Source organism: Ranitomeya imitator, chromosome 2, assembly GCF_032444005.1.
Source record: "Ranitomeya imitator isolate aRanImi1 chromosome 2, aRanImi1.pri, whole genome shotgun sequence".
In the NCBI taxonomy this organism is placed as follows: Eukaryota; Metazoa; Chordata; class Amphibia; order Anura; family Dendrobatidae; genus Ranitomeya; species Ranitomeya imitator.
Window position 1 is genome coordinate 453,043,340 of NC_091283.1, and position 20,481 is coordinate 453,063,820.

The following is a 20,481-nucleotide window of genomic DNA, read 5'->3' on the forward strand; positions in this document are numbered from 1 at the left end:
CCCAGTTTTTTGTGGCAAAAAATCCGCAGAGGTTCCATCGACGTGTGCACATACCCTAACAAGTTTGTTATTGCCATGATTGTATGTTACCAGGTCATGTCTAATCTCGACTCCCCGTCTTTGATGTGGGATAAGGTGCTGAGCCTGCCTCACATCCTGCATATGCTGGCTGTCTTAGGGCATGTGCACACGTCGATGGAACCTCTGCGGATTTTTCCGCACCTGTTTTGGTAAATCTGCAGGTAATCCGCAGTGCGGATTTACCGCGTTTTCTTTGCGGATTTTGTGTTTTCCATAGGTTTACATTGTACTGTAAACGCATGGAAAGCTGCTGCGAATCCACAGCGGCCAATCCGCTGCAGATCCGCAGCAAAATCCGCAGCGTGTGCACATAGCCTTAGGCCGGTTTCACACGTCAGTGGCTCCGGTACGTGAGGTGACAGTTTCCTCATGTACCGGAGCCACTGACACACGTAGACACATTAAAATCAATGCATCTGTTCAGATGTCATTGATTTTTTGCGGACCGTGTCTCCGTGTGCCAAACAAGGAGACATGTCAGTGTTCGTGGGAGTGCACGTATTACACGGACCCATTAAAGTCAATGGGTCAGTGTAAAACACGTACCGCACACGGACGTTGTCCGTGTGCAGTCCGTGTGCCGTGCAGGAGACAACGCTACATTAAGCGCTGTCCCCCCCCACTGGTGCTGAAGCCGCGATTCATATCTTCCCTGCAGCAGCGTTTGCTGTAGAGAAGATATGAATAATTGTGTTTAAAATAAAGATCTATGTGCCCCCCGCCATCCCACCCCCTGTGCGCCCCCCCCCCCTCCCCGCTGTTCTGAAAATACTCACCCAGCTCCCTCGCTGGCGCTGCTTCCTGTTCTGGCCACATCTTCTACTGTATCAGCGGTCACGTGGTGCCGCCGATTACAGTCATGAATATGCGGCTCCACCTCCCATAGGGAGGCACATAGATCTTTATTTTAAACACAATTATTCATATCTTCTCTACAGCAAATGCTGCTGCAGGGAAGATATGAATCGCGGCTTCAGCACCAGATGCTGGTACGTGTTGTACCCAGCACGGTGCGTGTGGTACCCAGTGGGCACACGGGCGGCACACGTGTGCCGCACGTGTGCCACACTGATGTGCCACAGAAACGTAGGGGCACACGGACACGGATAATTCCGGTACCGATTTTTTTCCGGTACCGGAATTATCTGGACGTGTGAGACTGGCCTTACACAGTCAGCATCTACCTATAACCGTGTTTTTTCTTTTTTCATTTGGCAACACTGCAAAAAAAAATGCAAAATGCAGTAATAAGCAATCAAAAGTTGTAACTATCCTAAAACCATAATAGAAACGTGTGCTTGCCACACAAAAATAATGCCCTCATACATGTGCACTGATGTAAAAATGAAAGCATTACGGGTCTCAAAAAATGCGACCCAAACACATTTTTTATTTAATTTGTTTTTACAAATTTCATTACTTAAATAAAAAATATATACAAGCTTGATATTGTAATCAAACTTCCCCAGAGAATCATGTTGCAGGTCATTTTTACCACTCAATGAAAGCGGTAAAAAATAAAACCCCAAAAACTATGTCTGAATGGCATTTTTTTGCCATATCACAGCAATTGGACTTTTTTTTATCTTATATGGTAAAATGCATGGTGTTATTCAAAACTACAACTCGTCCCACAAAAAACAAGACCTCATACGGCCATATTGATGTAAAAATAAAAAAAAGTTAAGACTTTTGGAAAAAGTGAAGGTAAAAGCAAAAGCGCAAAAATGAAAATTGGCTGCTTCATTAAGGAGTTAAAGGAGTATTCCCATCTCCAACATCCTATCCCAATAAGTAGTAGGTGTAATAATAATAATATAAGCAAATACCTCCAATTAGAAATGTAGTATAGTTCTTCTGATTCGCTATGTCGCTTACCCCATGTGCAGGGCATTGCAGTATCTTGGGTATCTATGGTTACGACCACTCATATAGTGACAGTTAGTTGATAGTGGTCGCAACCATGGATACCTAAGCTACTGCAATGCCCTGCACATGGGGTAAGCGACATAGTGAATCAGAAGAACTATACATTTCTAATTGGAGGTATTTGTTAGTATAATTATTATTACTACACCCACTAAATATTCAGATAGGATCTTGGAGATAACAAAAAGTTTTAGTTCAATAATTAGTGTAATTTTGCATTAAGCATTCAAATTTACAGGAAGTTTTGATGAAGAATATTGTTATTTTATTATTAATTTTTGTATTTTACTTACAGGAGCCAATCAGCGAACAGAACTTTGATGCCTATGTCACTACCCTGACTGATATGTACAGTAACCAAGAGTGTTACCAAAACCCAGAGAACAAAGCATTGCTTGAGAGTATCAAGCAAGCAGTCAAAGGTATCCAGGTGTAATGAGGGGATATCAGGACACTCCCGTCTAGTATTCAGGTTCACAAGCCTTGTGCTCTGTGCATTGAATCACAAAACCTAATGGACCAAAATGAATTAAAAAAAATAAATCCCAAAAAAGCTGGACAAAGACTGAAGTTATAATAACTGTATATGGAAGCCAGATAGGAAGTTTGGACACATCCCAAAAAAAAAGAGGTGTACCTACCTGTATTTGGCTGAGGCCATTGACAGTGAATGGGCCTCAATTGTCCAATCACAGTGTATAAAGACACAAAGGAATCAACTCTGCAGCAAATCCCTGAGGTTTGTACATGGACCAAACTCATCCAGAAGCCAAAATGGAAGCTTTATCTCTGTTGACTCTGACTGGGCCATTTCACTCCTTGTGTCTTTTGGAAAATCACCTGGCAAGGGAAGAAGAATGACAAGTATTATGAGAAGAGCCGTGACTTTTTTTTTTTTTCTTCACAAGAAACATTTGAAGAGCAGTTCTTTAATTCCAACAGAAGCGCAAAGGATTAAAGGTTCTCAGGGAAAGCTTTTGGAGTTACCAACTGCATAGTCCAATTTTCCCCCCCCCCCCCCCCTTTTTTTGTGTCTTAACCTTATTGTAAGCAGTTGGAGGTCAGCAACTGGCTGTGAAACGCGTGGGAACTAGCTAGAAAACGCGTGGGTTGCGGATCACTCCGGTGGGATGGCCAGCTTGCGTCATGTTACAGTGTCTAGAGTTTTTTTGGGAATTGTGTTTATGTCTTCGTCCCTAGTGTGCTGCAGTGCAAGAAATGTAAAGCAGAGGAGCTATATACGCCCCTTCAGGAATGGTGGTGTGCCTTTTGGGGTTAGCGCTTGGCTGATCCGATCCAAAATTTGGCATGACCATGATTCATGACCCACCTTGAAGATGCGGCCTGTATAATTCTTCTCTGCCGTTTTGACATGCTGAAGTCTCATGTGCTCAAATATAAAAAAAAAATATTTTTTTCGGGAACATTTTTATTGTGAACACAGGGAATATTTTAATGGATTCTTTTTTTTTTTTTTTTAATTTATCAGTTTTAGAAAAATAAATTAAATAAAACGACAGATTATTTTTTAAAAAATCCCATATCAGAGCTATAAATCAGCGGATGCTATTAAGTTATTATGAGATCAAAGTTCTTCTTTTACTCAAAAAAAACTTTCTTAAACTATTGGACCCAAGCATTTTTAAAAGGCCAAGTTTTTTTTTAATTATTATCATTATTTGATCAATTCAGAAAACAGTAAAGAAAACAATAGGAAACAGGAGAGAAAACATATTTTTTTCCTTATTTTGTAATAAGTTATTTTATTGAGATGCACTAGTCCACACCACTAACCGTAAAGAATCATTTTTGTTTTATCCTTTTTTTTTTTTTTTTTTAATTTCTCCATTTTTCTGGGAGTAACCGTTTGCATGGCACACAGCACTAAAAGGGTTCATATTACTTTTCCACCTCTCATTGTGCACTTTAAGACCTTTTGGTGATTGCAAGTAATAGCCAGTAAAATAAATCAATTAGTGCACTGAGGCTTTCCGTGGAAATTCTGTGAGTAATTGCTTTCCATAGTGCAGAATATTAGCAGGGAATACTTTAACTACATACCACTGGGCGCATAGGACTCTATGGGAAAAAAAATATTTCTACATACTGTGGTGTTGGGAGATTAGATGTATTTTGCAAAATTCACGCCGCAGCCCTGCTTTTTGTAAATAAGCTCTACCCTGTTTGTGAATGCATACCCAGTTTAGTACCTTACCCGTAGAACAGCTGCACTTCCACGGAAACACTATAGATATAGGTTTAATTAATGTGTAAATTATTTAATTTTTGGAAATATTCTGTTTGTAATTTATTCATTCGAACCATATGTTAACATTTGATATTTATTTAAAATTTATGTTAATTTATTTATTTTTTTTTTAACTAGACACCACATGGTAATAAGGGAAAAGAGCGAAAAGAAAAAAAAAAAGAAAAAAAAAAAAAAGAAAAACGTGAAAACAAATAAATAAATAAAAAAAACTTTTGACAAATTATATTCCATGGGAAAATAATAAGAAAATTAAAAACGCTATCTACAGCTACTAGTTTTGATGAAACTTAGTTATTTTTTATATATTTTGTTATTTATTCTTTTAAACAATGGGAATTTTTTTAAAAATATTTTATAAAACAGGAGATTTGATATTTTTGTTCATTTTAATTTTATCGGGCAAAAGGGAAAGCATAGAAATGTTTTTTTGTTCTGTTTTTTTTTTTTTTTTCCGTTTTGTTGTAATTGTTTTCGGTTAATTTATGTAATCCTTTTCGTGGCGGGGAAGACTTCATCGTTGCTTGACGTCTTTTCCGCCACGAAAAGGCAACAATATTGCAGGCACTGATGACAGTATATAAAATGCTGTATTTATTTATTATTTAAGTAAAAAAAAAAAAAGAAAAGAAAATGAACATGTGAACTTGTTGTATATTTATTTTGTCATGTTTGTGAGTCTGTTATGTGACTGTTTATGTGAAGAAATTCCTGTTAATATTTAAAGTAAAATAACAAAAAATAATAATAATAATAATAATAATAATAATAAAAGGTTGCATTGAAGGCTGATGCAGACTAGCTGTTGTTCTGTGATAATCTTTCAAATACTGTGAATCCGGCCTCAGGGAACTTTCAAAAACCAACCAGATTTCACTTCACAAATAAAACTCACGTTCTACTTGTGGATCTGTCTTTTTTATTGTTCTTTTTGTTACACAAAATATATTTATATATCACTTTTACCTGTCAAAACAATACAAGTAGTAAGTGTATCTGCATATTGGGCCTGATGCATTCCAGAATTCTGCTGTGAAAGCTTTGAAAAGTATCAAAGTTTAATTCGAAATTGCGCCTACATTTTGCGATTTGTGGCCTCTTCATGCCAGCTTCTCCAGGTCCGCCAAAATGGGCAGAGCTGGGATGGGACAGGTCTTGATTCATGATGAGGCTTTGCATGAAATAGGACTGTATGACTCAGGCCTGGATCACACATGTGAGAAACACGTCCGTGTCTCGCATGTGAAATCCAAGCTCTGGCGCCGGCACTGTGGAGCGGAGCGCGCGGCCGCATAGCAACACATGGAGCCGCACGCTCCGCTCTGGAGTGCCGGCGCCAGAGCTTGGATTTCACATGCGAGACACGGACGTGTTTCTCGCATGTGTGATCCCGGCCTCACTCACACCTCTGCATCAAGACCGCCATGAACAGTACCGTTCTTGATGCATCAGTACCATTGAGTTTCTTTTTTGAGCAGATTTTTAGACTTCAAATTAATTAAGATTATGTAAAATATTTGTACTGTTGACATCCATACCTTTGCTTTATAAGTCCTTGTCTTTTAGCCCAGCACCTACAATTTTCCTCCCACAGCCAGCCTTCTGTCAGTAACTGACAAGTCTCTCCTCTTTATGACTTGCTTCCCTGCCCAAGATCTTGCGCAAATGCCTTCATTCCTGCGGGTGGCGCATACGCAGTAAGGTCTTGATGAAAACAGGAATGAAAACGCTTGCAAGACATCTTGGGCAGGGAAGCAGTTCACAGGGAAGAGTGACCTGTGTTAGTCACTGACAGGAGGCTAGGGATGGCCAGAGGCCAGAGAGCTGTAAGTGCAGGGTTTAAAGACACTGACATATAAAACAAAGGTATGGAATTCATTAAGAACGCAGGGACTTTACCTAGAGCTGATGTTAAAGGGAACCTGTCACCTGAATTTGGCGGGACTGGTTTTGGGTCATATGGGCGGAGTTTTGGGGTGTTTGATTCACCCTTTCCTTACCTGCTGGCTGCATGCTGGCTGCAATATTGGATTGAAGTTCATTCTCTGTCCTCCATAGTACACGCCTGCACAAGGCAAGATTGCTTTGCGCAGGCGTGTACTATGGAGGACAGAGAATGAACTTCAATCCAATATTGCAGCCAGCATGCAGCCAGCGGGTAAGGAAAGGGTGAATCAAACACCCAAAAACTCTGCCCATATGACCCAAAACCAGTCCCGCCAAATTCAGGTGACAGAGTCCCTTTAATTTAAGGTCTATCACAATACTGCTACATTTTAGCACGGGTATGATTGCTGCAACATCTACTGAATGCATCTAGGTCACCAGAGGATTCTATGGTGAGAAAAGCTAAGTTGCTTGGAACAAGTCAGGGATCCAGGTCTTGTGTCTGTAATCTGAAAAACAAAATGCAGCTGCATTAGTGACATCAAATTGCAAAATACTGCATGAGGTTTATTACATTTTATGCTAATACTGCATGGCTGGAATCACAAGTTTTTGGTTACATTTTTTTCTAGCTAAATGAAGTAAAGGCAAGGGGTCTAAAAATTGCTGAAAACAATGTAAACATCACTGAAATGCCATGGGAACAGCATGGGGAAGACCCATGGAAGTATCTCTGAGTCCCAGATCGTTGCCAAGAACAATGTTGTCAGAGTATTATAGCACTTTTAAGGACTGACAAAACATACAAAACTGACGAATTTTTTTTTTACAGTAAAATCCATTTTAAGAAACATTCTTTCCAGGATAATGACTTGTATATAAGGCAAAATAAATAAAAGAAAAAAAAAGCTCCTCACACCTTGGGCTTTGTTCACACACAGCACGTTTGCATTGCTTTCAATGGTGAAAAAACATTCAACAGGAAATGTAATTTTAGCATTTTAATAACTTATCAGGGCATGTAGTGTGAGACATGCTCAGACACCTTGAAAGTCACAATTTTAGGGGGCAGCCCCTAAATTGTTAGAGGGCCAGCAAGTATCTTGCGGACAGATGAGACCAAGATAGAGTTTTTTGGTAAAGCATATAATTCTACTGTTTACTGTAAATGGAATGAGTCCTACAAATAAAAGAACACAGTAGTTACAGTCAAATATAGTGGAGGTTCAAAGATATTTTGGGGTTGTTTTGCTGACTCTAGCCCTGGGTGCCTTGAAATGTAAAGGTTCCCAAAGGATTTTGGGTTGCAATGTAGGGCTCGAGGTCAGAAAGCTGGGTTTGCACCGTAGTAGATCATTTTCCAGCAGGAGAATGACCCCAAACACACTTCAAGAAGTACCAAGAAATAAATGGAAACAAAGCACTGGAGAGTTGAAAAGTAGAGATGAGTGAACCTTTCAAAGTTCGGTTCGTTTTGGCAAACATCTCGATGTTCGCTGAACGGTCTGTCAAACATACCCAACCCCCATAGAATTCAATGAGAGGCAAAAGCTGAAACATTGATCAGTAACAGGTGGATGAGTGACAGGTGTAGGCCTGGTGCTTTGAGAGGTCTGCTAAACTCAGGCAACACACATGAAGAAGACCAAACTTTGAGCCCAAACATTTCCAAAAATTAGGGGCAGACCTGAGGAAAAGTGGCATCAATTGACCCACAGTGGAAATTTTATAATAGCACAGCAACAGTGAGCCATAGGACATGCATGAGGAATCAGGGTCTGTGCCAGCATTTATAGCTTGGAATTGAAGTTTCAATTAGGCTACGGTCACAGTATCAGTGTGTGGTCAGTATTTTACCTCAGTATTTGTAAGCCAAAACCAGGAGTGGAACAAACAGAGGAAAAGTATAATAGAAACACGTCATCAAGTCTGTATTTAACACCCACTCCTGGTTTTGGCTTACAAATACTGATGTGAAATACTGACCAAATACTGAACGTGTGACCATAGCCTTAAGATGAGGTGGGTGAGAGAGCAGTGTAAACCTGCTTTGCTGGGAGCCCTGATACCTCATGTAACAGATCAAACTAGATTTTTGTTCACAGATGAATAAAACTTGGCACTCAATTTGAGAAGAAAAGCTTCTTAGTTTATTGATGCATCCAGACAAACAAAAGTGCTAAACGTTTTCGGTCCACACCGGACCTTCGTCAGAGCGTTTCTTTGACATTGACTATGAAACATATAAATGAATACAGTGTCACATGATGCGGAAATATACGTCATATAATGCAAAAAACGAAAAAGAGATCTAATGGTGAAAAAACGAAAATCTACGTGATGCTCCATCTGGTTCAGGGAGACATGTGCCAGAGAGATGAGTCTATCCAGAACAATAGGTGCTCCGTGAGAGGTGGAGATATAGTCCGTGCTGAGATGCTGGATAAGGGAAGTAACAATAGTGCTGGAGATGGAAGGACGCTGGTAATAGTGTGACCTCAGGCCGAGAGGGTCTAGTTCAGTGAGGAGAGTAAACAAAAGGATACATAGCAGAAATGCACTCTACAAATACTAGAAACGCAGACATGAGATACAGAATACGCCTCCAGTGAAGCTATATGGAATAGCATAGTGGATGGTCTAACGTGAGGACCTAGAAAAATAAGGGATACGTGAGTCTGTGCACATAAATGTAACTGGGCATCCCAGAAAACAGGGAAAAAAAGAAAATGAATGAGGAAGAGAGAACAAAAAACGTAGGTAACATGGGTCCTGAAAGAGAAAAGTGGAAAAGGAGAATGATGTAAATGATGCCTAACGGAAAATGAACGTCTGGAGCTACACACAGAAGAGAGGTAGAGTAATGGAGTAAGTGGGAGCAACATACTGGATGCCCAGTTACATTTATGTGCACAGACTCACGTATCCCTTATTATCCCTTATTATATCTCCACCTCGCACGGAGCACCTATTGTTCTGGATAGACTCATCTCTCTGGCACATGTCTCCCTGAACCAGATGGAGCATCACGTAGATTTTCGTTTTTTCACCATTAGATCTCTTTTTCGTTTTTTGCATTATATGACGTATATTTCCGCATCATGTGACACTGTATTCATTTATATGTTTCATAGTCAATGTCAAAGAAACGCTCTGACGAAGGTCCGGTGTGGACCGAAAACGTTTAGCACTTTTGTTTGTCTGGATGCATCAATAAACTAAGAAGCTTTTCTTCTCAAATTGAGTGCCAAGTTTTATTCATCTGTTATCTACGGGGTGGACACCCTACTTGAGCACCGCCAATCCTCATATTTACTGAGTGCCGTGTTCTCTAATCGTAGATTTTTGTTCAGCCACATGACCGCGTATGGCCAATAAAGGATCCTTTCCGTAAAGCATCCCCCACCCCCAACTACCTTGCCCCTCTTAACCCCTCCATCTATTACCCAGGAAAACACACCACCACGTTAATTTCTTTTTGGATAATTTGGCCACAGCGGCCATTTTATTAACAAACAAATACATAAATAACAACATGTAAACAGTAAATATATAAAACCTCGAGGGGGGGGCTCTTGGAGCTAAAAAATCTGGCTCATAATAGGCAGAGAGCCTACCCAAAATTTTTACAAAAAACACGTATTTACCCTCAGCCGTAACCACCAGCTCGAGGGCACCATGTAACCCATTTCGGGCAAACCAACCACAAAGCTCCCGAGGTAAACACCCCGTCCAGAGCCCGTACCAAAAGCCAGATCAACCCTATCAGCATCATCACCAACTCCAAGAACCCCACCCCCCGCCAACGCCACTGTGACAATAATACAGAATGCTTGCCTTCAATAAATCAACAGAAAAGAAATATAATTCAAAAGACCCCTTTTTTTTTTTTTTTTTTTTTTTTATCTTAAGAATTGACGAACTCGCCGATCTTGCCTAAAGCTACGTTGCCTCATAGAACCGCTAAAACAGGGAGGGTGGGAGGGACTCACTTCGCCCGTCTAAGGTAACTGATCTCCCCTTTTCCCGCACTTTCCCAAGCCCCCACCTCCCTTTTTGCATAAATCCCCACCCCAAATCCTACTCTTCCAATCCCCGGGCTCCTTTACTCAATAACACCTTTATTTTTTAAAAGAAAACCTACTGCACTGCTCCCATGGCAACGCAGTCATGTGGGGGCCTCCTTTTAGCTGCGCCCCATACAGCCCCCCCTCTTGACCGCGTATGGCCAATAAAGGATCCTTTCCGTAAAGCATCCCCCACCCCCAACTACCTTGCCCCTCTTAACCCCTCCATCTATTACCCAGGAAAACACACCACCACGTTAATTTCTTTTTGGATAATTTGGCCACAGCGGCCATTTTATTAACAAACAAATACATAAATAACAACATGTAAACAGTAAATATATAAAACCTCGAGGGGGGGGCTCTTGGAGCTAAAAAATCTGGCTCATAATAGGCAGAGAGCCTACCCAACATTTTTACAAAAAACACGTATTTACCCTCAGGCGTAACCACCAGCTCGAGGGCACCATGTAACCCATTTCGGGCAAACCAACCACAAAGCTCCCGAGGTAAACACCCCGTCCAGAGCCCGTACCAAAAGCCAGATCAACCCTATCAGCATCATCACCAACTCCAAGAACCCCACCCCCCGCCACACACGAACAGCCCTGACCACCTCAGGCTCGTGAGTGCCCCACCACCGCCAAAGCTCTTTCAACTCCTTCCTGTAGACCGAGCACCCATAAATCCATCCCGATCTCGTTAAGATGCACTCCATCATCCCTCCAAAAATTACCGACCCCGGCCTCCAGCTCGAAATGCCTCACGGCAATACCCCCATTCCGGGACACAAAACTCGCCACCATCCTGTTAAATTTTACCTGGCTCTGTTAATCCCTTTATGGGAACGGGCCTCCCGCCACGTCTTCCGCGACACAATGTCTGACCACACAGTCAGCATACCGGGAAAAGATACCCACAGCCTCAACAAGTCATAACGGATATCCCGAATGAGTTCCCTCACGGGTTTTGCCCCCAAATCATTACCCCCCAAGTGAACCACTAAAATATCCGGAGGGCGATCCAGACGGGCGGCGCGGGAGGATTCCGGCAAAAAACTACGCCACGACATACCACGAGTCCCCATCCAACGGATGATCACTGCCTCTCGGCCGAAACCCAGTTGCCTACCATTCGCGCGCGCATCGGCCCGGAGGGCGCCCCAATAAACGAAAGAGTGTCCGACAATCCACGCCAAAAGAGGGCTACGACCTGAAAAACACAACCATAATTAACAATCCGCAAAGACGTCCCTCTTCACCCCGCATTGTTGATTTAATGCCGCACATAAGACAGGTAACGATTAGAACTCCATCTGCCTATTTTCTTGATCACCTCCGGCCCAAGGCCCAAACCATCGGCCTCAGATGCGGCCCCAATCCTAAAAGAATGCGAGCCGAAATTTTCCGGGTTAACACCCAGCAAACCCAAGCCCTTCTTCAAAATGGCTACAAACTGGAAACGTGACAAGAAATCCCCCTCTTGGTGTTGCAACAGAGGGCCTGACCTGACTGATGACAAATTCCAATATGCCTCTAAGCAGCGTTGCGGACACATCCCGCTACCCGCCGCCCTTCCTAGCACTACTTTCTTTCCCCTACCTAGCTGATCCGTCTTTGAACGCCTTATCCAAAAGGCAACTCCCCCTTCCCAAAAAACCACATCTTCCGCCAAAAGACCACCTGACCTGTCCTTGCTCGGGGAAACCAATTCACCCAGACGCAAAGCACCAAAAAACGCTAGAGAAAAGGCCAATTGAAACAGTACCACCTCAAACTGAGATGAACAAATTACGCCCAAGGCCTCCCCTAACCGCTGCAACAACCCAAAAGAAATGGGCCTGCGCTTATCAAAAGTCGAATTACCCTTACGAAAACCTTTCAACGCCTGCCGTATAACAAAGTCCTTTGTGACGTCCCTCAATCCTTGCAACTGAAAACCAAAAGCCAAACCTGCTATAAACTTGTTTAACCTAGACACGGACCAACCCCACTCCACGACCTTACCTACCAGTGCCAATAACGCCATTGCCCTGTCGCTATCTGACTCAGCCGAGCCGCATTGAAACAACCAACTTTCCCACATGGCCCATGACGCCGCATAATCTGACCATGTCCTGTTTGACACCGAGGCTTGGATCAATCGGCCTCCCCTTCCGTAACCACCTGCCACAGATGCAAAGGACATGCTGCTCCTGCCGCCTCCGAATCTGGAGCCAAATCCCGGAATCGGTCCCACTGCAAACGAGACAAAGCATCAGCTATATTGTTCTGAACTCCTGGCACGTGCACCGCCGTAATCCATGCATTCAACTCCAAGCATCTCAGTACCAACTCCCTGACCAACCTAATTACTGGAGGGGAAGAAGAAGATAAGCTGTTAATCACGGCCACCACGCTCGAGTTATCGCAATGGAAACGTACTCGCCGATCACGAAAGCTGTCACCCCAAACAAACACTGACACCACAATCGGGAACAACTCCAACAATGCCAAATTCTTGGTGAGCCCCTTCTTTCGCCAATCCTCTGGCCACACCCCGACGCTCCATTTTCCTCCACAGTAGGCCCCATAACCAACTCCACCTGCTGCGTCTGTGTAGATCTCGCAATCAAAAGCATTCAGATCCTCCTGCTGAATAAGCGACCTGCCGTTATAGCCTTCCAAAAAAAACGTTGCCAAACAAGAAGGTCCTCCTTATGCTCTCTACCCAAACGAATAAAATGATGAGCCGACCGAACTCCAGCCGTCGCCCTGGACAATCTGCGGCAAAATATCCTGCCCATTGGCATAATACGGCAAGCAAAATTCAGGCGGCCCAGCAGCGACTGCAACTCCTTCAATGAAGTCTTCCGCAATTTTCCAATCCGACTCACCTCTCGCTTAAGCAACTCCAACTTATCATCAGGCAACCTACACTCCATTTTCTCAGAATCAATGAGAATCCCTAAGAAACTCAAGACCGTGCAGGGGCCCTCCGTTTTTCCCTGTGCCAAAGGAACACCAAACTGTCCGGCCACCCATTCCATGGTCCCAAGTAAATGACAGCACACTGCTGAATCCGGTGGACCAACAAACAAAAAATCATCCAAATAGTGAATGACAGAAGGAACGGCCGATACATCTCTCACTACCCACTCTAAAAAGGTACTGAAAGTCTCAAACAATGCACAGGAAATAGAACATCCCATAGGCAAACACCTATCCAAGTAAAAACCACCCTCCCACCAACAACCTAACAAAGGAATGCTCTGCGGGTGCACCGGCAAGAGCCTAAATGCCGACTCGATGTCCGTTTTTGCCAGCAATGCTCCAGGCCCGTACATTCGCACCCACCGAACAGCCGCATCAAACGATGTGTAAACAACGGAGCACAACTCCTCCGCAATCCCGTCATTAACCGAGGATCCTTTGGGATATGAAAGATGCTGAATTAGCCGGAACTTGTTCGGCTCCTTCTTGGGCACCACCCCAAGCGGGGAAACAATTACACCCGCCATGGGCAACGAACTAAAAGGCCCCGCCATTCTTCCCAGCTCAACCTCTTTTGCCAATTTAGCCGAAACCACCTCCGCATGCAAGCCAGCTGAACTCAAATTTTTTGTAGAAAAAGGAACAACATGCATCGGGTGAGGGATCTTAAACCCCTCAAGAAAACCGTCCCTAATAACCTCCGCCTTTTTAACATCTGGGTATCTACTTAGATAGGGGGCCATCTTTTGAACCCTCACCGGAGTCACCCCCTTGACCGCCACCCACTGATGGCTTACCACGTGATTTCTTGAAACACTTAGCGGCTCCGTGAGAGGCCCCGTTGCAATGGGAGCACACGTGTTTAAATTTACAAGTGGTGCCATACTTGCACTGGCCCTCATTAAACTGCCAGCATGTCCCAGATTTTTCCTTTGAACCCTGAGACCAGTGTCCTCCACTTTGTCCTGACTGCTGACTGCTACCACCCCCTCCCCCCTGAAAGGACTGCCCATAACGCATCGGAGCCATCACCTTCAGCCACAACCCGATGTCTTTTTGGTCCCACCTTATCTCCGGCCTCACTGCTTTTCGCTGCCTGAACTGTTCATCGTATCTCAGCCAAACCTGGCCCCCGTAGGTACGATGCGCCTCACCAATAGCATCCAAATAACAAAACAGGCCCGAGCAATTCTCGGGGAATTTCTCCCCTATAACACTCGCTAGAATGGCAAAGGCCTGCTGCCAGTTAACGAACGTCTGAGGAATAAGGCGCCAACGCCTCTTTTCTTCCTCTTCCTTTTTGCTGTCGTCTTTCTTTCCTTTATCCAAGTTAAATTTTTCTAAAGGAAGGAGAGAGAAAATCTCTACGTATTCATCTTTCCAAATCTTTTCCTTGACTTCTTTCTTCAAATGGGCCCCCAGCGGACCCTCAAAACACACATATACCTCGCCTTTTGCCCTGTCGTCTAACTTAACGGTATCACCTTTTCCCGTTTCCGTTTGTACCGACACCGACACCCCCGCCACAGAAACAGGTGTCCCGCTACCCGAGCTCGCAATCTCGTTCGAACCCCCTGCTACGCCCCCGGCAACTGACACCCAGGCACCAGCGGGCGACGATCCCACACTGTTAGCAACTGAGCTACCCCCGCCCCCATCCAATCTACGCAAAATCTGCGACATACCCGCTAGAAGTTCTCTGACCCCCGGGACCTCATTACAGCCCCCACCCCGCTCCACCACACCCGAAACACCCGGCACTGGGGAAAGACTGGACATGTACTCACGTGGCTGCGCAGGTGCTGTGTCCCCACCAGCCGTGCTTCCTGAATCCTGCTGGTCCATTTCGTCGCGATGTTCGTTCCCGGAATCATCGCTGCCGCACATCTGCCCCAGGCCCGCGCCCCTGGCCTCCACGTCACCAGGGGGGACCGAGACTGGCGAAGGCGACCGGTCCCTCGACCTCCTGCTGAATCTGGATCTGTCCGGCTCCGTGATTCCTCTGCCTCCAGCCGCTGGACTGTCTCCTCTGGACGCCGCTCCTGCGGCCCGACCGCGACCCGCTCCTTGCCGTGATGCCGCCGCTGTCCTGCCCGATAGTCTGCTCTGCCGTCCTGTCGCAGAGCCAGGCGCACTGGGGGGATGGGATCCGGGTGCCCCCGCCGCAATTGCGCCCGCCGCGATACTCCCCGGCTCCTGCCTGGTGGATGCTGCCGCCGCCGCTGGGCTCCTTCCCCGTCCCCCTGCTCGTGTTGCCGCCACCGCGGGGGGTGCTCCCCGGCGGGTAGAAGCTGCTGCTATCGGTGCTGCGGCGCCGCCGCGCCCTCTGCTAGGCCGCACCGGAAGTGCGGCCCTGACATCCTGTGCAGCGCCGGCGTCCTGCCGCGTCTGCACCGCTCGCCCAGCACCGCGCCGCCTCGCGCCGGCAGGGCCGCCAGGTGGATTCCTGCCGGGGGAGGGGGCGGGCAAGGTGGATCGGCCGCGTCCCCCAGCCCCCGCAGGGTCCCTGGAGGGGCTCCGCGGCCTGCGCCTGCCGCGCGGTGTAGTGTCGGGGGACAGCCTGTCTGGCGGCCTAGACCGCCTGGTTCTGCTGCCCCGGCTCCCGCTGTCCTGGCTCCCACTGCCTCCGAGCAGCCCTGTGAGCTGCTCCTCCAGCCATCCGGCCCTCCTGGAACTGGCCTCCCGACGAAGCTGAGCTACCAGGCTGTCCACAGAAGACATGGTGAGAGGGATGTGGCAGCAGGTCCACTCACTTCGCCCGTCTAAGGTAACTGATCTCCCCTTTTCCCGCACTTTCCCAAGCCCCCACCTCCCTTTTTGCATAAATCCCCACCCCAAATCCTACTCTTCCAATCCCCGGGCTCCTTTACTCAATAACACCTTTATTTTTTAAAAGAAAACCTACTGCACTGCTCCCATGGCAACGCAGTCATGTGGGGGCCTCCTTTTAGCTGCGCCCCATACAGCCCCCCCTCTCTCAGGTGGCACAAATATCAGCTTGGTAGACCACTAATATTATAAAAATGTAACAATAGTAGAACAGGTATTTAACTGATCAATTCACCCTCAGTAGAGATTTGATATTGACACAAATGTTCACATTTCCAAAAATTATTGGCACAGCAGCAGTCAGGCCATGCATGAGGTATCAGGATCTGGGCCAGCATTTAGAGCTTTGAATTGGAGTTGCAATTAAGGTGAGGTAGCAGTGTAAGGCTGCCGTCACACTCGCAGTATTTGGTCAGTATTTTACATCAGTATTTTACATCAGTATTTGCAAGCCAAAACCAGGAGTGGGTGATAAATATAGAAGTGGTGCACATGTTTCTATTATACTTTTCCACTAATTGTTCCACTCCTGGTTTTGGCTTACAAATACTGATGTAAAATACTGACCAAATACTGCTAGTGTGACGGCAGCCTAAGCCTGCTTTTCTGGTTACCCTGATAACAGCTCAAACTGCATTATTGCTCAGCCACACTCAGGTGGCACAAATATCAACTTGATAGACCACAAATGTTAGAAACATTTAAGGATAGTATTACAGGTAGTTGACTGAACAACTCACCCATTGTAGAAATTTTAGAATAGCACAGCAGCAGTCAGGCATGGGCCATGTATGAGGTATCAGGGTCTGGGCCAGCATTTGGAGTTTTGAATTGAAGTTTCAAGTAAGACGAGATGGGTGAGAGAACAGTGTGTTAGGAGTCGAGTTTCCTCTGCTGCACAGGGGGAATCTCGATCCGTGTCTGCTGCGGTCTCCCATTCTGCATCGGCCGACTGATACTGGGCAAAGGGTTGCTACTGCCTCTCCAGGCTCTGCTATTGTACCCTGCACTGATTGGCGGCGAGCAGGCTTTTCTAGGACTAAGTCCTGCTTTGCACACACTGAGCATGCCCAGGGCAAGATCTCTCAGTGGAGATCTAGGGTCACATGCTCAGGTACTGCAGCAACTTCCATTGTTCCTTCTTGGAAGGTCCTTGTAGATGCTAGGACTAAGTCCTGCTTTGCACTCTGAGCATGCGCAGGGCAAGATCTCTTAGTGGAGATTTAGGGTCACATGCTCAGGTACTGCAGCAACTTCATTGGTCCTTCTTTGAAGGCTCTGTACGTGCTGCAACTATTTAACCCCTCTGTGACCTTCGACGTACTATCCTGTCGAGGTGCCCTGGGCCTATCTGACCCTCGACGGGATAGTACGTCATGCCCTTTAATGCGATACCGCGACTTAAGTCGCGGTGATCGCATTAAAATTCCGACGCCATCTTACCTGGGGGAAGATGGCCTCGGCATCCAGGGCATTGTCGCCGCCCACCCGCCCTCTCGATCGCTGTGATTGGCTGTTCAATACTGAACAGCCAATCACAGCCATTCTCATTGTTTCAGCCAATCGGAGTGGCTGAAACAATGAGGTCACAGGCTAGGATCGAGTACCGATGTACTCGATCCTAGGTCCGGTGCCTGGCAACGCCAGGCACCGGCAAGAACACCCCGGATTGGCGCGATCGCCAATTGCATCGATTGTGCCAATCGCAGGGCACCGCGCGGTATTACCGCGCTGTGCCCTGCCGGAACCTGCGTGGATCGGTGCTCTAAGCACCGATCCTAGGATGGACCATAGTACAGGCCCAGCAGGGCCTGCAGGAGCCGATTGGCACGATCGATGTCATCGTCGATCGCGCCAATCACAGGGCACAGCGGCGATCACGCTGTGACCGCTCTGTGCCCTGCAGGTGACCTGGCTGTGACCTGCCTAGGATCGGCGCGAACAGCTCCGATCCTAGGCAGGTCACAGCCAGGTCACCAGGAAAGCTCTGATTGGTGGGATCGAGGTTATGGTCGATCCCACCAATGACAGGTCACAGCAGCAGCATGACCACTCTGTGACCTGTCTGTCACCTGCCTGACCTGTGTATGACCGCTCTGCAGGGGTCCTCACTCTAGCTGAGGATTCCTACAGAGCGGTCATACTGCTGGATCTCCTGGCTTGATCTCCCTGCTGGATCTACCTGCTGTGCTGGGTATTGTGGTGCCACAGCAGCCTGTAGCACCACAATCCCTGCAAAAGAAAGAAGACAACTAAACGTAAGTTTTATCCCTGATCCCTGCCCAATCCCCGTTCATCCACCCCAATCCCTGTTCATCCACCCCAACCCCCACATCCACCCCAACCCCCACATCCACCCCAATCCCCTCATCCACCCCAATCCCCTCTTCCCCCTTTTTACCCCCTCCACCCCCATTTGTGCCACCTCCGTGCACACATTTAGTAGCCGCCGAGCGTTGATTGGTGACGTTCACCGATCAACGCTCGCGCTCGCTTTTTTTCCCTCACCCCCGTTGTGCCAACTCCGTACACACATCCCGCAGCCACCAAACTTTAATAAGTGACGCAGTTCACTTATCAGAGTTTGTGCCTGCCGTTTTCATTTTTTTTTTTCACCCCCCCCCTTTGCGCCACCTGACTACAACCGTACGTTTTAATCACTGATCCCTGCCCAATCCCCACATCCACCCCCATCTCCCTTCCCCCTCTTTTTACCCCCTTTGCACCTCCTTCCATGTGCCCATTTAACAGCCGCCGAGCGTTGATTGGTGACGCAGTTCACCGATCAACTCTCGCGCTCGCTTTTTTCCCTCAGCCTTTTTGCGCAACCTCCGTACACACATCCCGCAGCCGCCAAACTTTGATAAGTGACGCAGTTCACTTATCAGAGTTTATGCCTGCCGTTTTCCTTTTTTTTTTCACCCCCCTTTGCGCCACCTGACTACAACCGTACGTTTTAATCACTGATCCCTGCCCAATCCCCACATCCACCCCCATCTCCCTTCGCCCTCTTTTTACCCCCCTTTGCACCTCCTTCCGTGCGCCCATTTAACAGCCGCCGAGCGTTGATTGGTGATGCAGTTCACCGATCAACTCTCGCGCTCGCTTTTTTCCCTCAGCCTTTTTGCGCAACCTCCGTACACACATCCCGCAGCCACCAAACTTTGACAAGTGACGCAGTTCACTTATCAGTTTGTGTCTGCCGTTTTCCTTTTTTTTTCACCCCCCCTTTGCGCCACCTGACTACAACCATACGTTTTAATCACTGATCCCTGCCCAATCCCCACATCCACCCCCATCTCCCTTCGCCCTCTTTTTACCCCCCTTTGCACCTCCTTCCGTGCGCCCATTTAGCAGCCGCCGAGCGTTGATAAGTGACGCAGTTCTCTTAGCAGAGTTTGTGCCTGCGGTTTCCCTTTTTTTTTTTTTTTTTTTTACACCCCTATCCCCCCCCCTTGCCCGACCCTCGTGCGCACATCAAGCAGCGGCCAAATTTTTATAAGTGAAACAGTTCACTGATCAAAGCTGGGCCTGCTGTTTTAGACTTTTCTTTTTACAGGTTTTTCTTCTCCTTTTAGCATTTTCTTTTCAGATAAGTTTGCACAAATCACTATCCCCCCACACATACACATACAGTTATCAATAAAGTGCACCCAATCACCATATTCACACAAAAATGTCCCGCTCGTCCCGTTCGTCCCAACAGCGCTATTCATTGGAGGAGGCATATGCTTTCTTTGCCTCCGACACTGATAGCGAGGGAGAGGATCCCACTTTTCTTTACTTTTCTGATTCTTCATCCTCTTCTTCCTCCTCCTCCTCCTCTTCCTCCTCATCTTCCTCCTCGGGTCCTGCGGAACCGCCACGCATACGCCCCAGGACAGAAGATGAGGCAGCCCCCACCACTCCTGAACCAGCGCTCCCCACTGTGGACCCTGTATGGACCTCGCCCCCCGAAAATTACGAGCCACTGATTCCTGATTTTGTGGCAGAATCAGGAATCAAGTTTGACACCGCGGGCCTCACAGAAACAGACTTTTTCAAAGTCTTTTTCTCTGAGGATTTTATTAACCTCATGGTGGAGCAAACTAATTTGTATGCTCGTCAATTTTTGGAGCAAAACCCCGGTACATCATTTTCCAACTGGTCTCCTGTAGACGTAGTTGAAATGATGCAGTTTTGGGGCCTGGTCCTCCACATGGGGATCGTGAAGAAGCCAGAAATTCGGCAATATTGGAGTGTAGATATTTTATATAACACTCCAGTGTTCCGAATGGTCATGGTTCGGAAACGTTTTGAGGCCATCCATAAATTCTTGCATTATTCCGATAATGCACAGTGTCCTGCACGAGATGACCCCAACTTTGACCGTCTGTTCAAAGTTCGGCCGGTCATCGAACACTTCAACAAAAAGTTTTCTGAAGTGTACGTGCCCAAAAGGGACATC

The 20,481-nt window shown here is 46.5% G+C and overlaps 1 protein-coding gene across 2 annotated transcripts in view; it reads left to right on the forward strand.

Annotated features, from left to right (window-relative positions):
* Positions 1-4,913, forward strand: part of MYT1 (myelin transcription factor 1) — a 95,596-nt gene extending 90,683 nt beyond the window's left edge. For both annotated transcript variants that reach the window (XM_069751107.1, XM_069751108.1), the window contains one exon: positions 2,306-4,913. In XM_069751107.1, the coding sequence (XP_069607208.1) occupies positions 2,306-2,446 (141 nt within the window). In that variant the 3' untranslated portion in view covers positions 2,447-4,913. The remainder of the gene's footprint in view (positions 1-2,305) is intronic.
* Positions 4,914-20,481: the final 15,568 nt, after the last annotated feature.